This window comes from Rhincodon typus, chromosome 11 (genome assembly GCF_021869965.1).
Source record: "Rhincodon typus isolate 14 chromosome 11, sRhiTyp1.1, whole genome shotgun sequence".
Classification (NCBI taxonomy): Eukaryota; Metazoa; Chordata; class Chondrichthyes; order Orectolobiformes; family Rhincodontidae; genus Rhincodon; species Rhincodon typus.
In genome coordinates this window covers 24532453-24557865 of record NC_063342.1, presented here as the reverse complement: position 1 = coordinate 24557865, position 25413 = coordinate 24532453, and the positions used below count along the sequence as shown (strand labels likewise).

Sequence of the window (25413 nt, the reverse complement as noted above, 5' to 3'; positions counted from 1 at the left end):
CAACAAACCAGCTCGGCCAGCCAACCAACCTCAAATATTAGCTCGGTCAAAGAGAGAGTTTAAGGAATATCTTTAGAGGAAAAATTGAGAGATTTAGGAGAGAACCCTAGAGTTTGTGATCTATGGAACTGAAGATGCAAATGCTAGTGTTGTTTTAAATTATTCATTCATTAACTAGATTGCGTGTCATCGGCTGGGCCATCATTTTGTTGCTCATTCCCACTTGTCCTCGATGTGGTGGTGATGAGTTGCCTTCTTGACTCACTGGAGTCCGACATAGGTAGACCCACACAGTGACTCGCTGACAGTTGAATGAATAGTGATACGGTTCTCAGTCAGGGTGGCGTGAGTCTTCGAGGTGAGCTTGCAGGCGATGGCCTTGTCTTTCTGGGTAGTGGGGGTCACAGGTTTGGAAGGGGATGTTGATGACTTATTGAAGTGCATCTTGTGGATGATATGCATTGCTACCGCTGCACCTGTGACAAAGGGAATGAATGTTGAAAGTGGTAGATGGAGATCCGAGCAAGTGGTGTACTTTGTTCTGGATGCTACTGAGCTTCTTGTGTTGTTGGAACTGCACTCATCCAGGCAGTGGAGCGTATTCTGTCACAGTTGTGCGTTGCAGACAATGGGCAGGCTTTGAGGAGTTGGGACTGGAGAGAACCATTCTCTCTACACAATCCATCAGTAAACCACCTGTTTCTATGACACCTTTCTGTGTAGATATAAGAAATGCAATACATGTCTTCTTCCGGCACTGCTGCTCGTGACTCTGAAAAATCCTATGTTTGCCAAACATTTACAGCACTTTCTCCAACAATTTTTGCTGAACACACTATACAATTTTCAAGTGAGGCCCTGAAATCACTGTTGCTTTCACTTCCACTCTACACCATTTTTCACTCTACACAGTTTCAATAAAGCATCACGAACCCTTGAGCCATTGTACTTAATTTTTTTTGTCAGATGCATATCACAAACTTTGTACTTTTGGCATTGATTTTATCCACCCCTGTGGTCACAGTCTCATGTTGAATCTGACTGCTTATAACCTTGGCATTATAAATGACCTATGAATATATGGATTAAGAGCGGAAGTAGACCATTTAGCCCTGCAAGCCAACTCTGTCAATCAATAATATCATGAACGATTGGTTTGTATCTGCATTCAAATTCAGCATTCCATTTATTCACGATGAAATGTGATTTTGAGTTAACTTTCCAACTAATGTAATTTCCATCACAGAAGACCAGCTACTAAACATGGTGCACGTCTCCCTCCTTTAAACTGCTAACATACTCATTTTTACTTTATTTCCAAAAAATACACTATTACATTTTTGTCCCAGTCTTGAATCTTCACTTTTGCTAAATTTGAGCTAATCCTGCAAATGATTCATCATTCCTAATGATCATATTAAAAATACCCTCTTCATGAAAATACACAGATTTACATCCACCCATGATTTTGTCTCCCTACATGTTAAACCTCTGCTGGTAACATACTGCCACCTCACCTGTATTGCAATTCCCTGCCCTAGCTCCCTCCTGTTCCTTAAAACTATCGCTGACCACACACAAACAGCATTTTTCTCTGACTGAAAGTCCACATTATTCTTCATGGCTCTGCAAAATGACTTGGGATGCTATGCTGAAGGAACTGAAAATAAAAGCAAGGTGCTTATCAGCATTTTTGAGTAACACATCCAGCCATTTGCTGAGGTGAATACCTTAGAATGCCCAATGACATGGGTGAATATATTAAATACACACTGCCATGGGTGTGGATAAGAACTTGGGCAGAAAATCCAATCAGGCCTAGTAGGCTTTTTAATCAATAAAAAGATAGAATGGTCAGGAACTAGATATTGCTTCGCACTGACTTTATTTTGGTTCAGAAGACAAGCTTGTAGAAAAACAATACTTAGAAATTATAATTCATCCCTTATAACCTTTGATAGTTGATAAACAATTATTAAAGGGCAATTAAGTTTCTATATTCCCATACACATTATTTGAAGAGATTGACGATAACACAAATGGTAAGACTATTCGTTTGAGAAAAAGATGCAATTTCATATCAGACCCCAGTATGAGAAGGAGAAAACAAAGTGAAAAGGTTCCCTTGCAGTTGTCCTGACAGACTCCTTTAAAAAAAAGAAAATAAAAACCTTGCAAAATGTTATAGAATTTTAGTGGTAATGCTTGAATCTGGGCTCAAAGTCAAGTAATATAATCAATTCCAGGTTATTCCTAGAAGTTTATTAAATTTTCTATTCAAAAGAGATTTGGTCACTATTTCAGAAGGTATGCAGTGCACATGTAGTGGGTTGCTTGGAATGTGCACCACAGGCAGTCAATAACTTCTGCTTCCACCTGCCATCAGTCTTTAGCATTTGAAGACCAGTCATATGGAAGGTTTGTAATTTTGACGTCCCCTTGAGCCAAGAGTTCTTTTAGTGCTTTCTTCTTTGGTGAGTCTCCAAAGTGCTCCAACACCCAATTCAATAGCTGTAGAAAGGAACAAAGTGCAAATATGTTAAACTAAATATTTACCTTCAAATTGAATAAAATTATGCATTTTACTGAAAATGAACTGAAGCACCTAAGGTGCGGTTTAACCTTTTAAGAAAGATGGTGATCGTTCACCATCAGTGTATTATATAGCACCTTATCACCTCAGGCCATCCCAAAGTATTTCATTTCCAATCGGTTGCCTTTGTAGTGTATAACAGTCAATTTGCACTCCTAATTTTACAAACGAGATGAATAACCAGTAATTTTATTCCTTTGCTAGTTCTAAAATTGAGGGCAATGACTAGGAAAATTCTCCATCTTTCAAATTGTGCTATGGGTTTGTTCATGTTGACCTTTGACAATGCAGCAGCTTAAAAACTGGCTCTTCTACAGTGACTTTATTGTAATTAAACAGTCCTGCTTCACAGGCACTTTATCAAACAAAATTTTACCCCAACTCTCATAAAGGAAAGCTTGGTCAAAGAGAAGTTCATATTATAATCCCTGTTGTTGAAAATAACAATTTAGATTTCAGCATTAAACCTGGCTTGATAGATCATTAAGTTTTATTTTTACAGTTTAGTTACTTTGGTGATCACTGAACACATTCATATAAGGTCATCAATGTTTCTTGCTGTTAACAAAAGAACACAAGTTTATGAAATAAACAAAACTACATATATTTAGACTATTTAGAAACATCTTAACATAAAGAACGAACAGTAAGATTTAAACCTTGTCCCAAACAATATCCATTTGTTACTCAAATCCAGTGAAGTATCACTCCTATTCTAACTCTTCAATTTATCACTCAAATCACTCTTCGAAGCCTTGCCCCTCTAACAGCTTAAGACTTTGTTTTCCACGTCGGATGGCCTGAAGACTCCTACAAACTAACAAACTCTCACAGTCTGGCTATTTCTATAAATTAGAAAACTACCCTTCTGCCAGGTTGATACTTCTTCTGACCTGACAATTTGTTTCTGTGTAATAAAACTCAACTTTGCTGAATGTTCACAATGACCTCTCCAGGTAGCTGACTAAGACATTTATTTTTCACAGAATGGTTATGGTGCAGAAGACCATTCGTATCTACACCAGCTTTTCAAATAAGCATCATAACCTATTGCCAATCTCTTGCTTTTTCCACATACCTTTGCACTCAATTTCTATCCACGTAATCATCCAGTGTCTTCTTGAATGTCACAACTGAACCTGCAAGTACTGTCTTTTGTCCACTGCCCAAAGTGACTGTGACATTTGCAGTTGACTTCTTTTCAGGTGACTCTAATAGGCTGAATGGCCTGCTTCCACATGTAAGGATTCTATGATTCATTGCCCTCCTAGAGTAAATTCCTCCTCAACTCTATCTTAAATGTATGACCCCTTTATTCTGAGATGAAACACTTTTGTCCTAGACTCTCCCATGAGGGGAAACCACCTTTCTACATCTACCCTATCAAGGCCTCCAAAAATCCTGAACGTTTTAATAAAGTCATTTCTCATTCTTCTATATTCCAAAGAATACAGGCCCAATTTACTCAATCTCTACTCATAAGACTATCCCTCCATATCTGCTAACAATCTACTCAATCTTCTCTGGACTGTTTCCAAAGCCAGTATATCCTTCTGGAGACAAGTAGCCAACACTGTTCACAGTTAAGTTCTGACTACTGCCTTGTACAATTTTAGCAACACTTCCCTACTTTTATACTCCGTTCCCTTTGAAATAAAGACCAACATTCCATTTACCTTCCCTATTATCCACTGAATTTTGGTATTAGTCTTTTGTAATTTATGAATGAGGACTCTCAAATCCCCCTGTTCTGTAGCTTTCTGCAGTGCTTTTCTATTTAAATATTTTGTTATGTAGGTCAATGAGCATGAATGACAGGTGAGCGTTGCAAGTTACGAAGCAGACGAGAGATTTTGGACAATTTTACGCAAGGTGGGAAATGGAAGGCCACTATAACAGTTGGAATATTAAACTCTAGAGCTAATATGGGTGAGAGTTTTTATATCAGATAAACCAAGAAATCGAATAATTTTCCAGGGGTGAAGGTAGGCAATCTTATTAATGGCATAAATGTATGATGGAAGCTCATTCAAAAACTGATGGAATCAGTCACCAAGGAATGACATCTGTGGCACGGACTAATGACATCATCTTCAGTCTTCCTGAACTTGCATTGGAAGAAATTTCTACTCATTCCATACTGGATGTTATTAAGCATTGTGATGAATTGGAGGCAGTGGAAAGGTGCTGGTGGGGGAGAAGAGCTGTAATTATCAGCATACATGTGGAATCTGCTGTGTTTTCAGATTATGTCACTGAGAGGCTACGTGTATGTGAGAAATCGGAGGCCAAGGTTAGATACAGTGGCAACAGACCCATTTCCAGGAAGTAGTTTGACAGTTTAAATATTATGAAGTGTATTAAATTTAACATTTGCTAGCTTGGTTTCTAAGAGGAACTTTGACATGTAAAAGTCAAGGACTGCTGGATGTAAAAGTTGAGTGTTTTTCCACTTACATGGTGGATCCAATGTTCTTGTTTCACCCACTCATCAGGATTGAGCAGCAACCTCCCACATGAGGCTTCTGATCCCCACAACTCCTTCCATCCATTTCCCTCCCCCGCTGCCTACTTGCCTGACATTTGGTCAACCTTGCAGACAGACTGGCTACAGCTGGGAGACAACAAATGACTGGTCGATCAGGAACTGCTGTGAAGCACAGGAAATGCTGAGGGATGTCAATTCTTTTGGATTTACCCGATTTTAATTCAGCTCCCTTTCTGCCTCAGAGTAAAAATCCAGTCCAGTGTCTCAAAATATAACGTTATAAACACTCTTATCAGTTTACTTTCACTAGTGTTCAACAAGAAGGAAGGTTCATGTGACTATTTGTTTACCTTTTCATCTGTTCCGCCAAAATCAATCTTGTACCACTTGAAAACTTGGCTCAAGCGAACTTCCTTTTTGGACATATCAACTTGGCAGCCATCGGGACCATCAAGAAAAGCTGCAGCTGAAAGCTCCAGCTGCTTGATAATATGCTGTAAGTATAGGATAAAATACATCATTGATTGACCATATTCTACATTACCTGCTTCCTTTCCCCAAATTTTCTTTTAAAAGGTCTGGCTTGTGCCTGGACATGGTTCCAGAAACTCTTCTGCATCTTACCCATTGACTCAGTATTTCGTGCATACATTCAATTGCAGAAGGTAAACAACTGAGCTTAATTTTATCCACAATTAGTGCCTGGATAGATATACACTCGGCACGGATCATTCGATAGCCTATGGACTTGCCCTACACTTGGGAGAACAGACCAACTCTTTTGTACATTCCAGTGTTTCCTAACTGAAATCAGCCAACTTATGATAGACCAGGAATTAAAGTCTACTCCGCCATTCAGTAGGATTACGGCTAATCTGACGTTCCTCGCATCTACTTTCCTGTCCTTGCCCCATAACCTTCGACTAGTGACTAATCAAGAATCCATCTTGGCCTTAAATACACACAAGGACTCTGCCCCATAGCTCACAAAAGACAAGGAGTTGCAAAGACACTCAACCCTCAAACTTATCCTCCTCTCAGCCTTAAATTGGCACTGTTTTATTCTGAGACTGTGCCCTCTAGTTCTAGACTCTTCCTTGAGGGGAAACATCCTCTGAGTATTTATCCTGTCAAGCCCCTTAAGAGTTCTATATTCAGCTTTTTATATTTGTGAGCCACAACTGAATCTGGCCCCATAACACACACAGGCAGTACATTCTGGGTTCTAATTACCTGCTGCATACATAAACATTTTTTCTCTCGTAGTCCCTTAGGTTTTTTAGCTAATCACCTTAAATCTGTCCTCTCCTTAAGAACAGATTCGCTATTTTCTTGTTTTGACCCCTCATAATTTTAAGTGCTTCTATCAAATCCACCATCAACTTTCTCGCCTCTAAGATCAGCAGCACCTTCTCCATGCAACTGAAGTCCTTCAGATCTGGAACCATGAATATCTTTTCTGCATTCTCTTTGATACTCTCTCATTTCTCCTGAAATATGGTACCTAAAATTGAATACTAATTCAGCTGAGGGTAAACCACATGAGGTTTTGTAAAAAAATTATGCTTTTGCATAATATGATTTTTATTAAAGTGCCTGGGTTCGCATGTGATGTTTTAACTGCTTTCTCAATTTCCACTGCGATTATCAACAATTTGTTCACATGTATGCCAGGTCTGTCTTGCTGCTGAATCCCATTTAGGAACTTATTTGACATCTCCTTGTTCTTCCTAGCAACAATATATATATATTTGCACTTCTTTGCATTATATTTAATATGCATCTGTTTATCCATTCCACCAGGCTGTTTAATATCCTCAAAGTCCATTACTTACAGTTCACTATACAAGATGATCAAAGAAATGAATTATTGTAAAGTTCAGGCAGTTACTGACAGGGTTTAAAATTCCAGTACACAAGAGATCATTCTGAAACATCATTCTAAATGAAGGCAAAGGGAGATGGTAACAGTGTAAGATACAACATAAAAAAAATCTTTGAAAGGTGCTTGAAATGATTCAAGACAAACCTTGGCAGAGTAGGTCTTGACTGGAGGGCAACTTAAGACTCCACAGTTTAAAGCAAAGTGGATGAGTGGTTCTACTTCCTCCAAAGCAATCTGAAAAAGGAAAAGTTATCACATTTAAAATAGAAAGCAGAGGCAGAGGTCAGAATGGGGCAAGGAATGAAAATGACAAATGACTGGTAGATTAGGGTCGTTCTTCAAGACTGCACAATTAAATCAGTACTTAACCTCGAAGGCATGTTTGTGACTTCAAAAGATGCGGTGCTAACCCTCAATCTCGTTAAAAAATATCTGTGGCAAGAGACAAAATTTGAATTAGGCACCTCACAGCCTTTTGCTGTGAATATTGTGTTCAACAGTTTTAAATTCTAACCTTTACTCCTGTTTTATTAGATGTCAGATCTTTGTAATGTTCTTACGAATATCTCTTGACCACATTTAATTCCACTGATTGTTTCATTTATTTATTCTTTAACCGGTCCTCACTTTTTGTGTTGCATGATCATCCCACTGTCATTTAGTCTCTCCTGTCTATCAGACATTTCTTTATGTTCTTCCTGCTGTCCCTTTTCCGCAACTGCCATACTTGCTCACCTGTTAAATCTCAAACAGTTTTAAGTTATGCTAAAACAGTACCGATCTCAATCATCAACTTTATTTTGCTCTACTATTTTGCTGATTTTTTCTGGCCTTTTCTGTTTTTATTTTCTTTAAATCATTTGTGGGATATGAGCATCGCTGGTGGGCCAGCATTTATTGCTTGTCCCTAGTGAGAACGTGGTGGTGAGCTGTCTTCTTGAACCACTGCAGTCCAAGCGCTGTAGGTTGACCCACAATGCCATTAGGGAAGGAATTCCAATGATTCCAGTGATACCCCAGGTGAGTGGTTTGAAGAGGAACTTGCAGGAAGTGGTGTTCCCATGTATCTGCTTCCCTTGTCCTTCCAGATGGAAGTGGTCATGGGTTTGGATCACATTTCAAATGTTTGAAAACGCAAAATAACTTAAATATGTGCCAAATGCACAATGATGAAATATCATCCTGTGCATGAAAGGGATTTTGTACAAAAGATTGGCTTCAAAAAAGCTTGGCACATCATTATGATCAGCGTACCAAGTCTGTTGGGTGTTCTCTATCCAACGCACCTCACTCAGCAACACCTGAAAGAATGTTTTAAACAACTCGACTGCAATAACAGTTGGTATCTGCCAGGCATCCTCCATCACTTTGTAACTAAAATTAGTAATAGCTTTATTTATCGTGAGGCAGCACAGTGGGATAGTAGTTAGCACTTCTGCCTCACAGTGTCAGGGACCCGGGTTTGATTCCATCCTCAGGCGACTGTTTTGTGTGGAGTTTGTATGTTCCCCCTGTGTCTGCATGGGTTTCCTCCCACAGTTCCAAGATGAGCAGGTTAGGTGGATTGGCCATGCTAAATTGTCCATACTGTCCAGGGATGTACACACTAGGTGGATTAGTCATGGGAAATGCAGGATTACAGGATAGGATGGGGTGGGTGGATCTTGGTGGGATGCTCTTCGGAAGGCCGGTGTGGGCTGAATGGCCTGCTTCCACACTGTAGGGATTCTATGGTTCTATTGTCATGTACTCAAATGAGTACATTGAAAGGATCACACCATCTTAGGTGCAAAGGTACTTAGGTACAGATTCTTAAGGAAAAAAATAGAAAAATAAATAAATAAAAAGTCCTTCATCACAGATCTTAGGAACAAATTAGAAATAATAATGAAATAAGAAGTTCAGAATAACAGTCTTTTCAACCCAATTCACTCGGGCACCTGGCTTCTAGTCTGCGCCAGGCCTTGATTCCAGACCACACTGGGCTTCATCTGCAGGCCAGGAGACCACATTGGAATCATCTTGAGGCCTCAAGTCCATGCTGAGCTGCCAGGATACTGTCACGTCGGGCCGGGAGACAGCCACGTAGGGCTGAGAGATTGCCATGTTGGGTCTGCACTGCCAGGAGTTCAGGAAATCGCTGAGAAAGAAAAGAGGAAAAATAAAGAAAAGGAAGGAGCAAACAAGGCCCAGCTGAGGAGTCCTAATCCACCAAGATCTTGGAATCACTTTGTAGTAGAATCCATGGTGAACCACCATTAATGGGGAGCTGCAGCATACAATCAAATGTATGAAAAACAATAGTCAGTAGTCCTGATTGGAGAGGCGTTCCACCTTTGCTACTCTTGATCATATCAAGACTCCATGTGCTCATCCTATGGATCTGGGAGGGAAAAGATCCCTATCAAACCCATTTTCCCACACCCAAAAACATCACCGCCATCTCCAGCCATAACGACTTCAGGAATTTGACAATTGTAATTATTTTCACAAAACAATATAAATCATACTGTAATTATCTATTAAGTTATCTCCTTCCTGCCCATAGCAGGACAAATGCATTCTCCTAAATGGCCTACTTCCTGTGGCTGAGGAAATCGACTCGGAGATGCAATGTGGCTTTAGGCGTGCCAAAGGAACCTCTAACTTAGTGTCTGTTGCCATACATTCCAAAGGAAGTGTTGAAAAGAAAACCAGGAACTGTTCATTGGACTAATCAACCAGATCAAGACATTTGAAATAGCAAATCTCAAGGCTCTGTGGATTATGTTCCAAAGATTTGGATGTCCAAGTATCTTCACAGTTCTTTAAATCTTTCATGATGTTAGAAGAAATATTTTTAACCAACCAGTTCAACAGGTTATGGCACATGACAAACTCTTTAATCTTGGTCACTTGCATGCAAAAACTATACTAGGCCCCACAGATATACGTGAAATGTAGTTTGTGGATAATTGCAGTTCCGATGCCCACTCCACTCCAGATTTGCAAGTCACTCTCACTCTTCAAGTCGGCATTCAAGAAACTCAGCCTGTCCTCAACTGTTGCCAGAACAAAACCTGTATTTGGTCACACCTGGTCAGCCAAATATTCCACCTTTCATCTGTGCTAATGGAGAAACTCTGGAATATGCTGTGCGCTTCCAATACCTCAGCAACTACCTTTCTCTAAAGGCCAGCATTGATGAGAGAATCGACTGCTAGTTAAGGTAGGCCAGTTCAACCTTCAAAAACTATGGCACAGAGTGTTTGTCAACAAAGACTTCCATAAGTGAATGAAAGTACAGAGTAGTTTTTGTTAACAAGTCTCTGTAGCATAGTGAGGTCTGGATTGTGTATCAGCAATAAACAAGCGTGCTGGAGAAATTGCATCAGCTATGTTTCCACCGTATCTTCTGAAGTAACTAGAAGGACCAGATCCACAGCATTCAGAGGACACTCCTGAAACAATAGGTTTGATAGATTAGCTATCCTTTTCTGGATACTGAAAATATTCTTCCCCACTTGGCTTTGTTCTCTCAATTCTCAAAATGCCAATGTTTCAGGTCAGGACAAAGAAAACATTTCAAAGACACTCAAACTGTCCTTGAAGTGTGGCAGCATTGACATTAATGACTAGGAGGAACTTGCTGTGAATCACTTAGAATGACAACTATGGCATCAAGCGTTGAGATTCAATGCCTTAATAATAAGATGGAGTGACAGGACAGAAGGAAAGGCATCCTGTCTAATGTGCTCAAAGATCTATGCGTCAAGATATAGTTAATTCAGTCACGTGAAGAGCCAGGTGGAATCTTACAACAATGACGATCGAATGTCAATAATGACATTTTTTGGAAATTCATTCACAGGACGTGGGCATCACTGGCATTTATTACCTATCCCAATTGTCCAGAAGGTAGATAAGTGTCAACCACATTGCTGTGGCTCTGGAGTCACATGTAGGCTAGGTAAGGATGGCAAATTTCCTTCCCTGATGGACATCAATAAACTAGATGGGTGTTTCAGACAATCAACCCCAGTTTCATGGTCACCATTAAACTCTTAATTCCAGATTTTTAATTGAATCCAAATTCCACCATCTGCCATGACAGGATTCAAACCTGCATTCCTAGATTATTACTGGACTCTCTGGGTTAATAGTCTAGTGATAATACCACCAGGGCATTGCCTCCTCTGGCAATTCTAACAATTATTTTTCAAAACTTATGTCTACAGTATCAACTCTGCATATTTAGATTTTAGAATCAAATCAATGTAAATAAAACCTGTAAGAACAAGTACAAAGAGGCATTTTTTACAGCATTAAAGCAAGCAATTTAATATTAAGTTCAATGAAGTTGTTTCTTTTACTACTATACGAAGTGCCTGTAATATCAAATTAGTATAGTTATGTAACGTACTTGTATAAATTTTCAAAAGACTCATATTTTTGAAAAAAAAATTCTAAAAGATAATGCTAAGCTCTTCAGGTTATCTGAGCTGTTAAACTTCTCATTTTCAAAGCAATGAAGAAAGCTCTGATACTCAAATCAGGCAATTCCAATGAAAGCATCGAACATAAAACATGACCCAAACAAAGATGAAACTGCGAAGAAATATGAAAAAGATTTAACAATTGTAAAACTTCCAGCAAATTATTAAAAATTTGCTGAAGTAATTGCATATAGGTTGTGATGAATAGAGCAGAACACCAGCATCTTTATCATTTATTTAGTTTTGCACTACATGTGGAAGTATCAGTGATTACTTAGGAGACAAGTAAGTATGGTGATGATGGCTCGAAGATTAAGAGTAATTTCCTGCATAGTCAATTTGAAAAGTACTTATCAGCTCCTTTACTGTAATATTTATAACGTGCTTTTTTAATCTTAAAATTTAGTTGGATTAGAACAATTATTGAAATAACATTACCGTCTGCCTCGAATCAAATTCTCAGTTTAATATTTGAACTGCTTGGCTGCATTGGGTAGATATAGCTAACTTTTAAAGATTGCTAGGTTATTTTGATTTCCAGTTTGCAAGGATTTGCTAATAGGAGTTGATGAAACTTAAAACAGTTGCATCTCGAGCAGGTAGGGCAGGTATTTGCATATCTTGTGATGGATTTCTGTCCAGTTTTGTAATTTTGACATTAACACATTCTGGGAAGAACAAAAATGACCAATCTATAGGTAATTATGTATAAAAGAAATCACCTACTGCCCTCTCTTATTTATTTACTCAGCAGTACACAGAAAGACAATTAATGACTGACCTTAAGACGTGGATCACCCTTTGAGAATGGTTTCGATATCTGAGCAATGCCTTTTCGGTTTCCACGAAGTACACCATTTTCAATATCTTGCAATGTATAGACTTCTCCACCAATCACGTAACTTACAGAATTAAAAAACTTTTAAAAAAAATTGCAGAAATTGAGTTCGGGGGATGATTCCAAATACGGCAAGCAAATCAAACCTACTTAGAGCTGTATTTAAATATCAATAAGAATGCTGTGCTAGATTGCTACAGCATTTTCACTCAAGGTCACATGTGATGGCGTACATGAAATGCTATAATTTTTAAAAAATTATATCAATGACCATTGAGGAAGTATCACTATTTACTTTTACATAAAAAACAGGAATGACTCAATGGATTAGAAACTGGTCTTGTACCTGTATGGTCTGGGTTTGAAACCAGGTCCAATTAGTGGTATGAAAATCCCTGTCTGCTATAGCAATCACAACTAATTTTTATTTGGTTAGGTTTATATATACAGTAGATATACTTTAAAATTGTTAATTAACTATCCCTTTATGACCACATGGTAGCATTTTATCAAGCAACCTCCAATGTAATGTTTATGAATTGAAATCTGTCATAAATAAACCTGAGGTCAGCAATGGCTTTTGTTTCCATGAAAAGAATAATTGTGGAAATATGGGACATAAAACTAAAAGGCTAGATCAACACCCACATAACTGAGCCAGTCGGTGGGGGTCAGGCAAATTCCTCACTCTGGGAGAATTGGGATGGGAGTTTTTTTTTTAAGGGCAGGAGGAAGACCTCTTTCTTGTCCTAACCTGCAAGCAGTGCTATAAGGACATGCTCACCTCTTTCACTGCTAAAGGCTCAGAAACTCTGCATATCAGTTACATCTGTAAAATGGGTTAAATCAGAGGCTCCCAGTCTTGTTAAGATTATTTAAACTGTCAAGCTGCCTCCGAGGAGTGGGTTGGTCAGTTGCCGTTCACTTTGCCTCTATTAAACCTGGATGTTATTTGAGATGTGTTTGAGGTTTTAAAATTTTAACTTTCAATCTTATGTTGTGCACATTCAGAAAAAGTGCTTTCTATCTTTTTTATTGTATTTCCCTAAATTGACCTTATTTATTGACTTTTGTGCTTGCATACACTTTCACTTCCAGTCACACTCTGGTTACTATCACCTGTATCGTTACCCTGCTCTACTGCCTTGAATTTCTCTTTAACTCTCCAAATCTCTCTCCACTGCAGCCTTCACTCCACTATTTAGTTTGAAGATTTATTTATACAATTTGCCAGCTCTCTGGTCCCAACGCAGTTCCAATGAAGGCTACTGCTGTTTCTCCAGTACTGATGCTAATGTCCCATGAATTGAAACCCACTTCTCCAACACTAATCTTTGGGCCATGCATTTAAGTCTCCGTTCGTATTTACCCAATACCAACTTGCTCATTGCTCAGATAGTAATCTAGATATTATTACCTATGTGGTTCTGCTTTTTATTCAGTCCCTAGATCTTCTGATTCCCTCAGCAGAGCCTCCTTGTTATTCCTACTGATGTCACTGATACCCACGTGGACCACTACAAATGTATTCTTCTGCTCCCACACAATGTTCCCATCCAGCCCTGAGGTGATATCCTTAACCCCGGTGCCAGTCAATTATCACAGCCTTAAGGACTCAGGCTCTTGCCCACAGCGATCCACTATCTATCCTGCTAACAATACATTTCCCTGCAACAACAACAACATTGCTTTTCTGTGTCTCCCCAGAATGGCATGGTCAGATTGCTCATCATCTCTGCAGTCCTTGCTCTCATTCATACAAGCTGCATCTGCTAAACCTATTGCACAAATTGCAAGCACTGAGGCTCCTCCACTGTTAACTTCCAGATTAAGATACCTGCCTCCTTTACAGTCACTCCTCTTACTAACCACTTAGTACCTTCCAAACTCTTCCCTACATAACCATGGATTTGGGGGGTACAGGGCACAAATGTAAAATTTCCAAGTGACACATGTAATAACTGGTGTTATTACAAATAAATAACAAATGGTTGGCGGAACAATGTAGTAAAGTGCAATGTAACTCATTTAGGTAGGAAGAGCAAAAAGAAATGATATATGCTAAATGGCATAAAAATACCAAGGGGTCAATTTGCACAAATCTCTGAAGAAAGCAGAACAGTTAATCAAAGTATAGCGGGTGCTGGGCCTTAGAAATAAAGGCAGGCTATAAGATAGGAATTTGTATTAAACTGCTATGAAACACTAGTTTGGAGAAAACTGGAGATTTGTGTCTAATTCTAGGCATCAAACATTAGGCAAGATCTGATGACTTTGGAGAGCGTACAGAAAAGATTTATTAGAATTGTTCTGTGGATGACGGATCATGTAAAGGGACTACACGAATCTAAGCAAACTGGAGAAGGTTTGATAGGCATTAAGTTGTTGTACCGAAACCTTATGCGATTTTAAAGTGAATATGTTGCCATTGCTGCAGGGTTGATCACGGGGGGATGTGGATTTAAGTTGTTAGCAAAAGAATCAGAGCTAACATAGGTAAATCATTTTTCTTCAATAAGTAATTGAGCACAAGGGAGCCGGGTTTGATTCCAGCCTCAGCTGTCTGTTGAATGTGCACATTCTCCCATGTCTGTGTGGGTTTCCTCTGGGTGTTCCAGTCTTGCCCACAGTCCAAAGATGTGCAGTTAGGTGGACTGGCCATGCTAAATTACCCATAGTGTCCAGGGATGTGTAGGCTAGGTGGGCTAGCCCTAGGAAATGCAGAGTTGGGACAGGGTAGGGCGGGGGTGGGATGCTTTTCAGAAGTTGGTGTGGAATTGATGGGCTGAATGGTCTGCTTCCACACAGCATGGATTCTATGATTCTAATTATCATTTGGAATGTCCTACCCAATAGGGTGACAGACAGACTCAGTAGAAGCTGTCGAAAGGAATATGGATAAGTACTTACTTGAAGGAGATAAAACGCAGAGATACTTCACAGACTCAGTTGGCCAGATGACCTCCCTGTGTTATACTATTTTATATCAACACAATGAAAAACCTCTTCAAATGTGCACAAGTCACTTTGCGAAACTTTCTAACCCTGCTCAGACATGAGGCTCCTTCATGAAACACCCGCTAATAGATGTGGAAGTTGTTATTCATTGTGAAATAACAGGGGCCAAGAATTTCACATCTTACTTTATATCTCTGCCACATATTTTTTGGTGATCCTTGTTTAATATTTCCATGAATCACTAATGCATTGTATATATTGATGAAGAAAGCTATCTTCTCTTTCCTCGTGAGGCTTTCAACATCCATGCGTTGTAGTTGTGTTGCAAGTTCACAGTACTCATCAAAAACTGGACTGTTCGCCATGGATTTGTAATCTACAAACTACAATATAAAAAAAAGAAAGTGTTATTGATCAATCTGCTGCAGTTACTCTGCAATTTTGGATTATATTTTGATAAAGAAACTTTTATTTCGTAATTGCGTCTCAAGTCAAGCTACAGTTATTCATTAAATCATAGCCATAAACATTGTCATGAAGTCCAAGTAGGCACTTAATATTTTAAATTTCTATTACTATAACTAGAATCAATATTGAGCATTTCAATACTAATTTAACAATGTATGGTGAATAGTAAATGTAGAATATTTTTCAGGAAAAATAAACTGACTAACCTTGCCATCAGGTGTAATGTGTTCCGAGAATAGCTTCAGAGTTAAGTCTCTCATAGCTTCAGAATGTTTAGAAGCTGAAGGACAACAGATTATGCAGCAGGTTAACATTTAAAAATGAACATGAGAAATTGTTAAGTTATTAATACAATTGTTCTTTTTAGGGATTGGTGGAGGGGGACTGTACTGGTTAGGGGAGCACTTCCCTTTGTCTTATTTATGCTCGTTTTTTGCCTTTAGTTGACATCTTACCTTCAATGTGCAGAAAATGTGAGTAAATGCCCAGATACTATTCTGCAACAGAATTAATTAGCAAACTGTTATACCATGTGGTCATAACTGCTCCAAAATTCAGCTGTTGCTTTGGAAATTCCCTTAGTTTATTTCAGACATAGAAATATCTGCTGCATACTTCCAGCATTTTCTGGTTTCACTTCAAGTCCCCAGTATTTGCAGGTTTTATTTCTGTTTTTTTTTATTATCCCTGTATGTTTCTTTCCATTTTTAGTCCACCTACTTCCTAAATAAAAAGGTATCATTTACTTTGACAATCTCAGATGCTTTACATTAAGTTCCAATTTAAACTTTAGCCAATTCAAAACTTTGATGTCCCTATCCTAATTTGCACTAGGTCCTATCTACCCAGTACCCCATGCTCACCAACTTACATTGACTCCCAAACTGTTAACACTGCAATGTTAGAATTCTCTTCCTTGTTTACAAATTCTTATGTTGCCTCACTTCTCCCTATTCTTGTAACCTCTGGCCTTCTGAATCACACGATTTGCTTCACTCTGGTGTGTCTTCAAATTGTAAAGGCTCTAAACATTGGAGATTTAAAAGCACTTGTCTCTTTTAAACACATATACACACCTTAAAACCCTTTTTGACAACATTCATGAACCTCCTTGGACATTTCACTATGTTAATTAAATGCACTCTATAAATGCAAGTTGTTGTTGGTAGGAGTTTAGCTGGAAGTGTTCAACATCACATGATCACTCTTCATTTCTTTGGTGGCTTTATTGGGAAGTTGCCATGTTCTGCAACTTCGTGGTAATCTACATTAGTAAGGGAAGCTTATGGTTCATCGTAAGGGTTGAAAATATCAGAAGGTCTAGAAGTATATATAAAGTGCAGGGACTTATTCAAAATAGAAATTAGAAGAGCGATGAGGGGCATGAGAAAACACTTAGAGGAAAATCCAAAAGCATTTTATATTAGGGGCAAAGGGATAACCAGGGAAAGTGTGGTCCCGTTACATACCAAAATGGCAATGTGTGTATGGAGCCGAAAGATGTTTTGGCATTTTCAATAAGCATTTTGCATCTGTATTCACTAAGGAGAAGGATAGCGTAGGTATAGAAATCAGCAAGTGGGACTGTGATAAAATTGAACCAAATTATCATGAAGGAGGAGGGGCATTAATGGTTATAGAGAGCTTAAAATTGGATAGATTGCCAGGGTCAATGAGATGTGTCCCAGTTTGCTGTGGGAGGCGAGGGAGGAGATTGCAAGGTCCCCGACATTAATCTTCAAATCATCTATCACCACAAAAGAGGTGCCAGAGGACTGAAAGATAGCTAGCATGGTGAAGAGGGTGTGAGGGATGAACCAGAGAAGTATAGGTCCTGACCTGCTGTGCTCCTCCAGTCCACATGTTATCGACTCTGGCCTATAACTGCTCCTACATCTTATGATTAGGGGAGGTGATGGCCTAGAGGTATTATCGCTGGATTGTTAATCCAGAGACCCAGATAGTCTTCTGGGGACCCGGGTTCGAATCCTGCAATGGCAGATGGGGAAATTTGAATTCAATAAATACCTGGAAGTAACAATCTAATAACGACTGTGAATCCATTGTTGATTGTTGGAAAAACCCATCTGGTTCACCAATGCCCTTTAGGGAAGGAAACTGCCATCCTTACCTGGTCTGGCCTACATGTGACTCCAGACGCACAACAATGTGTTTGACTCTTAACTGCCCTCTGGGCAATTAGGGATGGGCAATAAATGCTGCCTGGTCAGCGATGCCCTCATCCCGTGAATGAATGAAGTGAATAAAAGGATCTGATGGTTTGGGTTTTTTACTGGCCTTGTTAATCTGTGGGGCAGTTTGTAGTGACTGCTCTAATTATACTTTTGAGATTTTTGTGTTCTTCAATCCAGCCTACATCCACAACTTCCAAGTAATAAGTGACATTCTCAATCTTCCCAGCAGATGGTACACTCTCACTACGTGTGCTGAACTTCACTTGCCAATTATTTTCCCATTCTGCAAGTTTATTAATGTGCTTCTGTAATTTGCCTCTCAGTCCTGAATATCCCTTCCCCCAATCGGACATCGTCCTCAAAGTTAGAAAGTTGGACAGGGATGGTAGCAATGTTTAAGCAAACATATTGGAAATATGTATGCAGTGGTTGACAGTAAGGCTTCTTAGATGGAAGTTAAAATTATTATTGCTTTGATATTAAAATCACTTGAGTGCAGAAAGAGAAACCCAAATTTACTACTAACAGAAATCAATACATTTTAAATGTTATCCATCACAATTGTGAAACTCTTGCTAATCAACCTTGCAGTAGATGTCAGTAAAAGAGGTACAAGGCATTACTTACCAGAAACTGCATCATACTCTGCTGTAGATCCAGTGTTTAGTGATGCAGTAAAATCATGCTCTATCAATCTGTATAGAGTGTCACTGTCTTCAAATTCTTTTGCACTCAAAGGACTTAAAAACTTCTTGGCCATCAAATCTTTCGCTATGTCAATTGCTGCAGCTTTTTCTATGTTAAATAAAGATTCATCAGCAAAAGGTACAAAGTATTCATTGTAGAATGCTTAATAATCCAAACACATAACAGATTCAAACGTTATATTAGTATTTTTGCTTAAAAATGATCACATTGGTTTTCCCTACCACTCTTCTGCATATGAATATTGATGGCTTTTCTACTTCCCAGTCCTTCACCCTTCCCCTCTGCTATGGGAAGAAAAGAGATTACCTTTACCTGTTTGTTCTTGAAATAAAAACTTTGACCCTGAAACTTCCATGGAATAGAATTCAGCAATACAGAGATTAGGTAGGAATGAGGAACTGAAGTAGAATATCAACCATGATCTTATTGAATATTGAAGCACATTCAAGTGGCCATTTGGCTTACCCAACTTCTCATGTTCTTTTATCTTTCCTCTAAAACCATCTCCTTTCCTTTTTTCCCACCTGGAAATTTGTAATTGAAGGGTTCCTCGAGAATCCAGCATGTATGTCACTTGCAGTAACTGAAGACATACTATAATTAATAGCTCAGCATTGACACTATTACCCTCCTTTATCTTTTTTAAAATTCATTCACAGGATGAAGGCATTGCTGGCTAGGCCAGCATGTATTGCCCATCCCTAATTGCCCAGAGTTAAGAGTCAACCACATAGCTGTGGGTCTGGAGTCGCACGTAGGCCAGACCAGGTGAAGGTGGCAGTTTCCTTCGCTGAAGGACATTAGTGAACAAGATAGGTTGTTCTGACGATCACCAATGGATTTTAATCTTATGAATTTGGATGTAGGGTCATCATTACATTCTTCATTTCAGATTTTTTTTGCACAATCTACTGTGGCTGGATTCAAGCTCCAGAATATTTATTACCTGGGTCTCTGGACTAACAGTCCAGCGATAATACCACTAGGCCACTGCCTCCCCTAAATTGTTCACTGATTGATATAGGGAACAGGAAACAAAATGCAGTTAAGGCAACAATCATGTTGACCACGATCCTAATGAATGGCACAGCAGACTTGAGGAGCCAATTGGCCTACTCCTGCTGCTATTTCTTCTATTCTACGTTATGTAGAGCATTCTGCATTTGGAAATGGGAGTGATGGGAAATAGAACACCATTCTATAATGGTCACATACAGTCAGAATAAAGCATTCCATTATATATAGTGCAATGTTAAATGCAGCATTAAAGGTTTCTCTGCTCTGTCCCACCTCAAAGGCACATAATGTTTCAGTTTAATTTGCTTCAAAACATAGTCTCAGATATGAAGTAATGATGTGCTAAATCTATCAGTTTTCCATTTCAGTCATTCAAAATGGGACACTCCATTCATAAAATGTTGCGAATCAAACCACCAGCTATCAGTTTGTGCTTAAAATAACCATGAGTTTTTGTGTAAAAATCTGAATGAGGCACTTCTTGGTAAAGTGTTAAGATTAGGTAATTGAACAAGAAAAGATTTGCCGAACACTGCAGACTGAATTGTATTCAAACTTTGACTACTTTTGCACATTGAAAAATAATTTTTCTTTTTGATATCTTTTCACTGCTGTTTCCTTTTTAGAGCACAAATGAAGAACATCACGTTGATTCTCAATGGATCTGTTAAAACATACATACATCTATGTTCTGGGATTCTTGCAAATAATATACCAAGTACTGCAAATTGAAATGTTGTGTTAGAAAAGTCTGACTTTGTCTCTCTTTACCCTTCCACCACCAGCCCTTAATCTGCTACCCTGCCATCTCAGTATTCACATGCAAGAGAGATGATCCACACTTTATCCATTACCAATATTGGCTTACACACCCCTACACGTAGTTCTGCTATAACGTGTGTTTTGTTAACGCGAATTGGCTGTAACGCGATTGATGAATAGTGGAGATAACAAGATGTACAGCTGGATGAACACAGCATGCCAAGCAGCATCAGAGGAGCAGGAAAGTTGACGTTTTGGGTCTGGACCCTTCTTCAGAAATTCTCAGAAATGAATAGTGGATGCTGTTTCGATAACGCAAAGTTTCTGCTGTAGAGGTACAGCAATTTTTTGTGGGATTTCCCTATAACGTGATTTTCTATGGATTTTTCTATAGCGCGATTTTCTATACCATGAGGTCATGCAAGAATGCAACTATTGCGTTATAGAAGAATTACCTGTATATAATTATTTCAGTGGCAGGACTTTACAGGTGGTGGAGATTCTTGCTCTTTCCAGCGGAAGGATTGTTGAAAAACCCAACTTGTTCTGAGGAGGGAAGCTGGCACACAGCTATTAAATGATCTGAGGAGTGCTAATTGGCTTGAGATGTGTCTTCTGCCCCATCAGGGAGAAACTCCCATGCCCGAGAGATGTGGACCAATGTAATGGGGGCAGCTCTCTACTCTCCTGCCCACCCTCTTCCTGCCGCATGGTTAGTGCTGGTACTGGATGCAGTCCTCAAAGAGGAACAGCCAGGAGTAGAATGACAGGTAAATTGAGGGGATGAACAGGAGATGTCCTCATGGGGTCCAAGATAAGAGGCCCCAGGGACTGGGAGGGGAGTCACAGGGTGCACAGACTGAGGCAGGGGGTGGGGGGTGGAAGGAAAACTCTGATCAGAGCAGGGGATCTATGAAGGAGACTCTCCCCCTGCTCTTTCCACCCCCACCATTCCCAAACGGAGGCCCAACCAGGTTTATCTGTCACAGACACACTCCCACCTCCCGGAAAAAAGTAGCCAGATGAGGAAGTAACGTGCCCATTATTTTGCCACTTGATGGCCTCAATTGGCAGGAGGGTATATGAGGCTTCACCTGCAGCCCATTATAAGGCAGCCAGATTGGGTATGGCTGGGTAGGTGGCAGGACTATCCCAGGATGGCCCCTTCCCAATGTGGCTCTTCTTACTGTCCAACATGCTCCCCCTCACATGCTATACTCCCATTATATGAGGAGGGATTTTCACATTCTGAACATTATCAGCCAACTTCGCTGTTGAAAGTGGCCCCTGTTTCCCCTCCCAACTCCCCGTAAGTATCAGATTCATACTTCAGTTTCTGTCTCATGCCACCTGAAACTGGTGCTGTAAACAATGGAGGGTTACATTAGACAATTGGAAAATCACAGGCAATTTTTTTTTCTGAAAGTGCTGTGTCATGCTGCTGTCTGGAACAAGTTCAACATGCTGTTGAACTGAACAAAGTGGAGATTTGGAAACAGCACTTTGCTACCTTTTCTAATAAAACAAAAACCTACAGTTTAAAACAAAAATTTACTCCCGTAAAAATTGTGCATGCAAAGTGTGGATAAAGAACTTCTACATTTTGATTAATTAATGGTGGCATCTGAGCTCCTGTAAACATGTGACTTGAAGAAACTTCTGAGAATTTTTAAATGTTATCATTGCACAATATCAAACCTCTACGGTTTTGGAGTAGATCTGTAGCTCGGGTTGTGGGTGTTGAGGTTGGTTGGCTCGCCGAGCTGGTTTGTTGTTCCGCAGACGTTTCGTTACCGTGCTTGGTAACATCCTCAGTGCAGTCTCTGATGAAGCGTCGGTGCGTTTTCCCGCCTGGTTTTTAAACTCTGGGGTCCGTTGCGATGGATTGCCTCACTTCCGGGTTTCCTCTGTAGTGGAATGCATATGGGGTCGAGTTCAATGTGTTTATTAATAGTCTGCATCGTGGAGTGCCATGCTTCCAGGAATTCCCGTGCTTGTCTCTGCCTAGCCTGTCCCAGGATCTTGGTGTTGTCCCAGTCGAAGTCGTGGATCTCCTTGTCCATGTGGCTTGAGATGAGTGAGTACTGGTCATGTCTTTTTGTAGCCAGTCGGTGTTCACGTACTCTTGTTGTTGGTTTCCTTCCTGTTTGTCTGATGTAGTGTTTCTCTCAGTCTCTGCAAGGGATCTTATAGATGACATTGATCCTGTCCATGGCGGGGAGTGAGTCTTTAGTTCGGGTGAGCACTTGTCGTAGGGTTGATGTGGGTTTGTTGTGCCACTCTGATGCCCAGTGGTCGTAGAAGTCTTGTGGTGAGTTCTGACGTGTTCCTGATGTAGGGTAGTGTGATGAGTGTGTCGGGGCATGTAGAATCTTTCTGATGCTGTTCCTGTAGGCATCTCCTGACCCAGTTCTTTGGATATCCATTATCCTTGAACACTTGAAAGAGCTATTCCTCCTCCTCTTGGCGTAGTTCCAAGTTGCTGCAGTGTGTTTAAAAGCCAGGCGGGAAAACACACTGACGCTTCATCAGAGGCTGCACTGAGGATGTTACCAAGCACAGTAACGAAATGTCTGCGGAACAACAAACCAGCTCGGCGAGCCAACCTCTGTACGCAATTGAGAGATGGGACATGCTTGTTTGAATGATTTTTCAAATCATGATGTGTACAAGAAGCTTCACCTAGCAGACTCACCAAGGTTTTTGACTTCCATCAGCCAGTTGATTAATTTCTTCCCAGTGAAGGTGTTTTGATGCATTTTTAGACAAGACCAGTGATTGCCAATAATACCACTTTCCTTAAATTCCAAGACCAGGTCAGCATATTCATCTCTTTTGCTTTTCAACTCTGTAAAAGAAGTAAAATACACTTGCATTTTCAAATACAGATGCATTAAAATCACTTTAATAGCATCTACTTCCCAACGTTGAATTCTTATATTTGTTTTCTTACTATCAAATACCATCTGGAATAAACAAGACATTCGGGAACTGATTTGGGGCAGCACAATGGCTCAGTGATTAGCACTGTAGCCTCAAAGCGCTAGGGACCCGGGTTTGATTCCACCCTCAGGCAACTATTTGTGTGGAGTTTGCACGTTCTCCCCGTGCCTGCGCGTTTCCTCTGGGTGCTCTGGTATCTTTCCATGTCCAAAGATGTGCGGGTTAGGTGGATTGGACACGCTAAATTGCCTATAGAGTCCAGGGATGTGCAGGCTAGGTGGATTTGCCATGGGAAATGCAGGGTTACAGGGACAGGGTAGGGGGCTGGGTCTGGGTGGGCTACTGTTCAGAGGGCTGGTGTGGACTAGATGGGCCGAATGGGCTCCTGCTCTGTAGGAGTTCTATGATTCTATCAATTTGATTTATGTACCATTACAAAGTCAAACAATGTGGCAAAACTAAATTATCAAGGTCAAATTAAGCTCAATAATTAACGCTTGTCCCTGTCAATTATACTTCTGTTTCAGGGAATGTCTAAGCCCATTTCACTAACAAAACTTTGCATCAAAGCCAAAGTTGTTTTCTAGCCCTAGCCAACTATTCTTAACCATGTACACGGCTGTCCCTAATCAAGACAGCTCTCTGCTTCTTCCTCGAAAAGAGGCATGAACAGATCCCATCCAGCACAACTTCCTCAGTCCTGAAGAAGGGTAATACCCGAAACTGCTATTGACTGCTGCTTTCCTCCACATGCTGCCTGGCCTGCTGTGTTCTTCCAGCCTCTTGTTTGTCTACCTTGGATTCCAGCATTTGCAGTTTTTTTTTGTCTCCCTTTCACTGAATTTGTTCTTACTTTGAACAACTTCCACAAAATTTAAACAGCATAATTATTCCAACAAATCAGATAAATTTATGTCACTCAAGTTGTGATGAAATCCATTTCCAGTATTCTGCAAGAATGTAACCTTCCATGTACATTCAGTTCCAAGGGAGCTCCATTTGACTGTTTCAAAGTGTTAATGACATGCAATTCTGGCCAGCATAGGGGACAGTAGAGGCTTCCTGCAAGGTTTATAATAGCTGAGTCAGGACAGTTTGGGAATGACCGAAGAAGAGTTCAAAGGATACAGGCAATTGCAGAAAGACAGGCATAGAATTGATGTCGGGAAAGCTGCAATTCATTACAATTCTGAGAAGGCAGTCGAACTACTCATGATTCTGTGTAGAAGAATTGATAAGCAGTCAAGAGCAGTTGAATAATTTTCTGTTAGACCTCAGGAAGCTGTATAAGAACTACCAGGCAGCTACGTGTTGGAGTCGGGGCTCAGGAGTTGAAAAAGGTGGAAGGTCACTGGCTTTGTGTTGAGGGAAGAGGTTAGGGCCTTAAAAGAAGCTTATGAGCATTAATATTTCAGCTGAGACAGTGGGGTGAAAAAGCTCACATATAGTATTCGTTTCGTGTAAATGAACAAGAGCAGAGATCAGGGAAAAAAATTTCTCCAAGTCAAAGCTGTGGCTATGCGTACATGAATGCGTCATAGCCACACCTGCCTCTTTGTGGGACATGTGGAACTGTTCCAACCCTACCTGGGCCCCCCCAACACGTAAATCTTCTCCCGGTACATTAATAATGACATTGGTACTGCTTTTTGCTCTTGTCCAGAATTGGAAAGATTCATTGATTTTACTCCCATTTTCCATCCTTGTCTCACCTTCACCTTACTTGAATTCATTGTTTCCATTTCTGGGGATAGGCTATCCATCAATATCCACTGCAAATGCACAACTCCTCAACCACACCCAAACCCCTACTCATCGCTGACAGGGCCGTCAGCCATGTCTGATCTGTTACTTACACTTCTGCCCTCAACCCTTCTTCCCACACCTCCCTGACCAGCGATAGGCTTCCCCCGTCCTCACTTTCCATCCACCAGTCACTGCATTTTAAGAGGATCATGCTTTGCCATTTCTGCCACCTCCAGAAGGATATCCTTAGCAAACATACCTTGCTCTCTCCTCCAATATCAGCATTCTGCAGGCACTGTTCCCTACACAACATTCTGGTCCACTCTGCTATCAGTCT

At 40.1% G+C, this 25413-nt stretch overlaps 1 protein-coding gene across 2 annotated transcripts in view; it reads right to left on the bottom strand.

Moving 5' to 3' along the window:
* Positions 1-1868: 1868 nt before the first annotated feature.
* The window catches only part of zgc:152951 (uncharacterized protein LOC569013 homolog), a 42433-nt gene continuing 18888 nt past the window's right edge, over positions 1869-25413 (bottom strand). For both annotated transcript variants that reach the window (XM_048602646.1, XM_020527574.2), the window contains 8 exons: positions 23083-23235; positions 18528-18695; positions 15912-15985; positions 15423-15620; positions 12223-12360; positions 7111-7200; positions 5432-5575; positions 1869-2511 (listed from right to left, as the gene is read on the bottom strand). In XM_048602646.1, coding sequence (XP_048458603.1) covers positions 2383-2511; positions 5432-5575; positions 7111-7200; positions 12223-12360; positions 15423-15620; positions 15912-15985; positions 18528-18695; positions 23083-23235 — 1094 coding nt within the window. In that variant the 3' untranslated portion in view covers positions 1869-2382. The remainder of the gene's footprint in view (positions 2512-5431; positions 5576-7110; positions 7201-12222; positions 12361-15422; positions 15621-15911; positions 15986-18527; positions 18696-23082; positions 23236-25413) is intronic.